Source organism: Dromiciops gliroides, chromosome 3, assembly GCF_019393635.1.
Source record: "Dromiciops gliroides isolate mDroGli1 chromosome 3, mDroGli1.pri, whole genome shotgun sequence".
Lineage (NCBI taxonomy): Eukaryota > Metazoa > Chordata > Mammalia > Microbiotheria > Microbiotheriidae > Dromiciops > Dromiciops gliroides.
Window position 1 is genome coordinate 389,174,624 of NC_057863.1, and position 7,432 is coordinate 389,182,055.

The 7,432-nt window shown below is 48.7% G+C and overlaps 1 protein-coding gene across 1 annotated transcript; it reads left to right on the forward strand.

Moving 5' to 3' along the window:
• The first annotated feature begins 437 nt into the window (after positions 1 to 437).
• On the forward strand, positions 438 to 5,759 carry INHBB (inhibin subunit beta B). The gene is made up of 2 exons (XM_043995555.1): positions 438 to 2,245; positions 4,966 to 5,759. The coding sequence occupies exons 1-2, from the start codon at positions 1,816 to 1,818 to the stop codon at positions 5,739 to 5,741; spliced, it is 1,206 nt and encodes a 401-aa protein (XP_043851490.1). The 5' UTR covers positions 438 to 1,815; the 3' UTR covers positions 5,742 to 5,759.
• The last annotated feature ends 1,673 nt before the right edge of the window (positions 5,760 to 7,432 follow it).

The window sequence follows — 7,432 nt, forward strand, 5'->3', positions numbered from 1 at the left end:
AAATAACGTCGTTTTCGATCTCGAAGTCCGCGGGAGTCGTTAGAGGTTGGAGTTTCCCCACGTGGTTAGAACTCCGATATAAGTTTCGAATAGAAAAAAAGTGGCACTGTAATGGGAATGGGGAGACAAAGGGGGTGGCTTTCCCTCCCCACTCCTCTTCCTTAAAAAAGCGAGAAGGGGGGGAAGAAGCAAGAAAGGTGTGTGTGTGTGTGTGTGTGTGTGTGTGTGTGTATGTACACACACACGGGGGGGGGGTTAAGCAGTAGGGACACCAACCTGAACAGCCTCTCTGACTCCCTCCCTCCCTCCCTCCCTTCTTCTTCTTCTTCTTCTCCTCCTCCTCCTCCTCTTTCTCCACCTCCTCCGGGGGTGGGGGGGGTGGGGGGGTGGAGAATCAGGAGAGAGGAGAGACACCATCCACTACTGCAACGCAAAGCCTTTTTTTTTTTTTTCTGGCCAGCGTCTATAAGCGACGCACGCATACACACCACATACAAATACACACACATACACGCACGCAAGGAGATTGTGTTGCTATTTCCCCCCCCTTGGAGAAAAAAAAAAGGGAGAGTAAAAGAGAGGGCAAAAGAGAAGAACTCATCTGACCGAGGGAGGATTTCCATTTCGCAGCTGCTGCATTCGGACCGAGCTCTCTCCTCTCCTCGGTCTTGCCCCCCTCCCTCTCCCTTTCTCTCTGTGTGTATGTGTATATGTGTGTGTATGTATGCACACATCGAGGGCATTGCAAGACTTTTAGACACCAGATCTGAAAAACGCCGCCTCCGCCGCAGCGACAGGAAGAAGGGGGGAAAAATCTCCACCATCATCACCATCACCATCAGTACCAACAAATAAACGATCCGAAGGGAAAAGAGGAAGAGGAGAGGCAGAGTGAGAAAGAGGGTCGCTCGTCAATGTGATCCTTTTTTTTTTTTTTCTTAAAGACAACTTTGGCTGCGTGACGCGTCAAGGGAGCTGCAAGGGCTAAGAGGACAGGGTGCCCGGCGCCTCCCTATAAAGCGGAGCCCAGCGAGTCACGACTCGGCAGCAGCACTGGCTGCCTCGAGGAGAAACTGTGTTTTCTTTTGCTGGGAGGGCGCTCAGGTGTGTGTCCTGGGGACCCGCTACAGTAGCACGGAGACGGTGCTAGAACATTTTATGCCTTCCTTCTTTTCCAAGTTAAATTAAGCCCTCTCACCTCACCTTGGCGACTTCGGACTAAAATATATTTTTCTTTTTCTTTATTTTTTAAAATTTTATTTTTTTGTTTTTGTTTTTAAGCGAGGACTGCGGGGGTGGCAAATCCTAAGAGAAATGAAGAGAAAGCTGCAGATTTCGATGTGTTCTGAGGGACCCAGTTGGATGTGACCCCCGTTGCTTGCCCTCTTCTCCTCCCCTTACCACCCCCTCCAGTCCCGGGGCTGCTCCGGCCGCTGCTCCCCTCCCCGAAACCCCAGCCCGGTTCTCCTCTTTTCGCTTCCCTTCCCCCCTTTTCCCCGTGATCTGTTGCCTTCCCTCCATCTCACCCCCTCCCCCTTTCCCTCCCCGCCCCGGGTTCCTCCCGTGCGCGCTTTCCTTCGCTTCGCTTCTCCCCACGTCCTCCTCCCCTTCCTCCCCAAGCAAAGAACTGCCGCCGAGGCTACATACTCCCTACCCCCCACCCCAACCAGCCTTCCCCTTCCCCCCAACCCCCCATCCCAGACCTCCACTCCGGGCGCTTAGCAGTCAGCGCGGGGAGGAGGACCAGAGCTTTGGGGGGCGGGGGAGGGCGCGCGTTGTATCCCCGGCTCCCTTTCTGCGCCCTCCTTGCGCACCATGGACGGGCTGCCCGGGAGGGCGCTGGGAGCCGCCTGCCTTCTGCTTCTGGTAGCTGGCTGGCTGGGTCCAGAGGCCTGGGGCTCGCCGACACCTCTGCCTTCCCCGGCCGCCCCGCCGGGAGCCGAGGGCGCCCCCCCAGACACTTGCACGTCGTGTGGCTTCAGGCGCCCCGAGGAGCCGGGCAAAGTGGACGGCGACTTCTTGGAGGCGGTGAAGCGGCACATTCTCAGCCGGCTGCAGATGCGGGGCCGCCCCAACATCACCCACGCGGTGCCCAAGGCCGCCATGGTGACCGCCCTGCGCAAGCTGCATGCGGGAAAGGTGCGGGAAGACGGCCGAATGGAGATCCCGCACCTCGACGGGCATGCCAGCTCGGGCTCAGACGGCCAGGAACAGGTGTCAGAGATCATCAGCTTCGCCGAGACAGGTGAGTGGGGACCAGCGTCGTCGCCTCACTCGGTCAGCTTCCCCCCCCTTGCCCCTTCAGTCCCTTATCCTTGTCTGTGCCCCTTGTCTTCCATTCCTCGCGTTTCCTCATCAATACATCCACCCGCTTCTTCTCCAACCTCATTTGGTGTTTTTCTGACCCCAACTCTATCTGTCTTTCCACCTGCTGCATCTCTAATTAATTCGCTCATCTGTCATCTCTCGTTCAGCCCTCCCCACAATCCAGCCACAATCCCTCATTTAAATGGTCAATCATTTATCATCTGTCAGGCTCATTCACCAATCTACCTTTCTTAGTCATTTATCTATGTATCCATCTCACTGGTTCTCTGGCTTTCTAAGTTAGCTCTGCATTTCTATGCTCCTTTTTTAAAAAAATCATTCCTGGTGCTCCATTTTTCGTATTGAATTGCCTGGTCCGTCTTCACCCCCCCCCCCCATATATCCATTTCTACCTGTTTACTGTGGCCACTTTTCTTTGCGGTTCTCTTCAGCTTCACACATCTTTTTACTTGTCTGCTACCCCATGGTTAGTAGCAATCTGGCCCTCTCTATCAGTACACTTGCTCACTGATTGCTTAATGTTTGTGTTTCTCAGGATTGGAAGATAGGCTTACAGTGGGATATATATTCTTGTTGACATACATGAATGGTATGAGTGTGTTAGTATCCAATTGCATATCATCCGTGAATACTAGCATTTCTGGAGTCTGGGTTGTAATGGCAAGACGTGTGTATAGTTGCGCTGATAACACATTGTAGTTACAGAATCATAAAACTGCTTCATTTAAATACATTTTCAACAGGTCCCATAATTTATATAGATAAAGATGCATCCATAAATAGATACATGCCAATACCAAAGGCATAAATACTACCCAATCAACACCTGCATTGCAGGGGGTGTGTGGGGATACCTCTTGGCTAGAATATGGTTATTTTGCTGTTAACAAAGGGCAAGGGGCCTTTCTGATGGTTTTTTGTTTTTGTTTTTTGCTTGGGGCACCAGATTTTATAACTGATTATATGCAAAAATCAGGGAAGAAAATACTTCAGAACATTAAAAGGAGGAGGAAAAAGGCCCTGCTTATGAAAGTAGCTTTGGCTCTGCTGTCTTTTTTCAGGACACAAATGATGTTGGCTTGCTTTTGTGCCGCCCTTTAGATCATATTTATACAGAGAGTACTTCCAGAGGAAGCAGATGAGAGATGCATTGTAACAGGGAGGCAGTTAAGTAAACCTAAATAGGAGCTCTCAGAAATAGAAATGAATGTTCTCCAAATAAGCAGCCAGAGTCTGTTCGAGATTTGGTTGTTTTTATTTTTTTTGGGGGGGGGGGACTCAGAGGGATTAAAAAGTTTTGCATGACCATGAATAGAAAGAAGAAAAATCACCGAGAGGGTTACCATTTGGAAATACAGGGCTCTCTCTGCCATCTGCAGTAGTAATTGAAAGTATGATGCATAATTAGAGGACCTAGATGAAAAGGAGCTTTGGGGCCCAAGGTGGAAATGTTATCTATCTCCTTTGCCATGGAACTTGAATCCTGATAGCACAAAAGGACAGTAGGGGTTATGATATTTCTGGTCCATTTCATAGGATGGACCTTTTGGGTTATAAATAACATATTCCGGTCACAGGCAGTTCATCCAGTATCAGCTTTTAAGGCTGCAGCTTTCCCGATTTCTAACGGTGGATGTCAGTGTTATTAAAGAAGCAAGTCAGGGAAAGTGGAAAGGACTGGGGGCAGGGGTTAAGGGGGTGGTGGTATTGTGATAATGCTGTATAGTCGCTACATAATTGCTTCGTTTGTCCTTACTGCAAAAGAAGAGGTGGGGGGAAGGGTTAAAAAAAAAAGGTAGAAACGATCAGAGGGAAAAAGTAATTGAAATGCAGTATGGGAGAGGAGTTACCTATCAGTTGGCACAGCCCTTTTCTCATAGAGCTGAATTATTGAGAAAACTAACAAACCAGCCTTCTTTTCTCTGGGGACTTTGAGCATATCCATTAGCTAGGAGTCAGGGTCTGGCCAAAGCACCAACCCAGAGTTTTCAAGGCTGAATTGTCCTCTTCCCTAAAACTGTTCTGAAACGAGAACTGCAGCTTGCAGCTCAAAACCTCCTCACATGTTCCAAGTGTTTGAAAATCAGAGCAGAGATGGTTTGTTTGCCATGGAGGTTTCACCAGGTATTGGATCATGCTTAGGTAAACAGACTCCAGTGAAAAGAGGAGGTAGCTGAGGTCTGTTTTGCAATGCCCTAACTTTAAAAAAAAAAAAAAGCCAACCCACCCAAAGAACCTCCGTGCAATCCCGGTTTTGTTTTTCAGATTTCACAGATACCCATCACAACTTGTTAAGATCTTGGCATCTTTACAAGTTCCTCTGTTTAGCTTTGAGGCCTGACAATCTGTCTCCAGGGATCCCTGGCCCCAGAGAGGTGAGGCAGGATTTTATAGGCCTGGACCCTCCAGCTCTAACCTGATCCGAATTTCTCAATGGGAAATTATTTTTTCTGCCTCTCCCAGGATACATTTAGAGACGCTAGGGCTTGGGAACAGTTTTTCTGGTCACTAACTTTTTCCAGCTGTTTGGTGAACATGTATTTTAGCATCATTCAGGGGGAAAAAAAAGTTGTCTGAATTTTCCCCATTTGCCTTATCTTCTTGGATTAATGTAGTATGTTTCCCCCTTCTCCACAGATGACCTTGCCTCCTCCAGGGTCCGCCTGTATTTCTTTATCTCCAACGAGGGCAACCAGAATCTGTTTGTGGTGCAGGCCAGCCTGTGGTTATACTTGAAATTGCTCCCTTATGTCCTTGAGAAAGGCACCCGGCGGAAAGTCCGGGTCAAAGTGTACTTCCAGGACCTGGACCGCAGTGACAAGTGGAATGTGGTGGAGAAGAAGGTAGACCTCAAGAGAAGTGGCTGGCACACTTTCCCCCTGACGGAGGCAATTCAGGCCCTGTTTGAGAAAGGGGAGAGGAGGCTCAACTTGGAACTCCAGTGTGAGGGCTGTGAAGAGCTGGCTGTGGTACCTGTCTTTGTGGACCCTGGGGAAGAATCTCATCGACCCTTCTTGGTAGTGCAGGCCCGACTGGCGGACAACAAGCATCGGATCCGGAAAAGGGGGCTGGAGTGTGACGGCAGGACCAATCTCTGTTGCAGGCAACAGTTTTTTATTGACTTCCGACTCATTGGGTGGAATGACTGGATCATTGCGCCCACGGGTTACTATGGGAATTACTGTGAAGGGAGCTGCCCGGCCTACTTGGCCGGAGTCCCAGGGTCAGCTTCCTCTTTTCACACCGCGGTGGTGAATCAGTACCGAATGCGAGGGCTGAACCCGGGGACCGTGAACTCCTGTTGCATTCCAACCAAACTCAGCACAATGTCAATGCTGTACTTTGACGATGAATACAACATTGTGAAGAGGGACGTTCCCAATATGATTGTGGAAGAATGTGGCTGTGCTTGATTTAAGGGGTGGGGAAGCTGGGGTGGGGGGAGAACATTCCCAGACTAGATCCTTCCAGACGTCGGCGTTGACAAAAGTCACTGTGGAGAGTCGGGTATAGCCATTTCACTGGGGTGCAAAGATGGTGCCGGCTTGTGAATCTTGGACATTTAAATGTTGCCATTGCTTGGAAAAAAAAAAAGAGAACCCATGAATGAAATGAAATACCTTAGAATGCACATGTACGTGTACGTACACACACACACACACACACACACAGCCACCCACTGAGCAGCTTCCAGAATACTAGCAAATGGATACAGTGACAAATGGCAACCTATCTCAAAACGCCTGTCAGTCCGAGCGAATGGGTAAGCAGCCGTTATTCCCACCAGCTGTCCAAGCTGAACTGAAATGAGTTCTCCATGCTCACATAAAAGCACAAAGAGAGCGCGCTCGAGGACGATGGAGAGAGAGGGAATGAAGCGGGGGTTGGGGGGGGGGTGCAGTATGAGCTATGTTTCCTCAAGCGTTTCTGTAAGAGTGACTGTCACCTTTTAAGGCTCTACCTGCTCCTGAAGGTGATGGCTTCCTCTCACATTGCAGGCTCAGTGATGTTGAGAATCACAGAGAAGCATCTCTTCCTGCAGCCCTTCCAGAGAAAAAGAAAGGCAGGCTCCATGAGAACACAGTCAGGCAGACAGTAATGCAGAGGCAAAAACAGTGTGACTTGCGCTGTTCCCTGACTCATCACCCAGATGAGATTGTGGGGTGGGGTGGAGAAGGGGCTTAGGGGGGTGGTGGTGGGGAGACACATTATTTGATGCTTTAACTGATCACAGAAGGAGTTCATTGATCAATATGCCAGTTATGTAAACTGAAAAGGGCCTTTTTCTCTCTGGTCTAACCTTCAGTTAAAAATCTGAACTGTTTCTAAGATGGAGGAGGGGGGCGCGGAATTCTAGGTTGCAGTCTGTATTCTTGGATGGGGCCTCCCTCCAGGACCAGTTGAGCCCAGGCAAGCAAGCCCTCTGTGGCCCATGAACCTATCAGCAGTTCCCCCAAAGCGGAAGTGACATGATGGATGGATGCATGCATGATCAGAGCACCCACTGTTTCACCTAGTGTCTGCAGAGGAGCAGAGTTGTAACTGGTCTTGGAAAGAAGGAGAAGGAATGCTTTTGGTTTCCTCACCGGGAGATGTCTACGACGGCCGAGAAGTTCAGAAAACACCAATCCAGCATAGCACTTGCAAAAAACAGCTTGAAGGCCCATTCTGTAGCAATTGCTGATCTCCATCCATGTCTTCAGAAGTGGTACTTGACAGTGCATTTACTGTGGCTCACTATCTAGTTAAACAGGTGCCACGTGAGCTATGCAATTTAAAGTGTTGACCCATATTAGATGAAACTGGACTGAAAATGATGACTTTTTATATTTTTTTATACTTGAAATGAAATCTTTTGCTTCTTTTTTAAGCGAATGATTGCTTTTAATGTTTGCACTGATTTAGTTGCATGATTAGTCAAAAACTGCCATTTGAAAAAAAGAGTTATTTTTATAGCAGCAAAAAATGAATACAGTTAAATGTATTATACATAATTTTGGAACCAAAGAGGCCAACACATTAGTTATGATTTTTATTAGATGGCTAGGCCATCACATAGGATGTAGACATTCTGAGCAATCCCTTGGGTGGCCTGCCAATTATT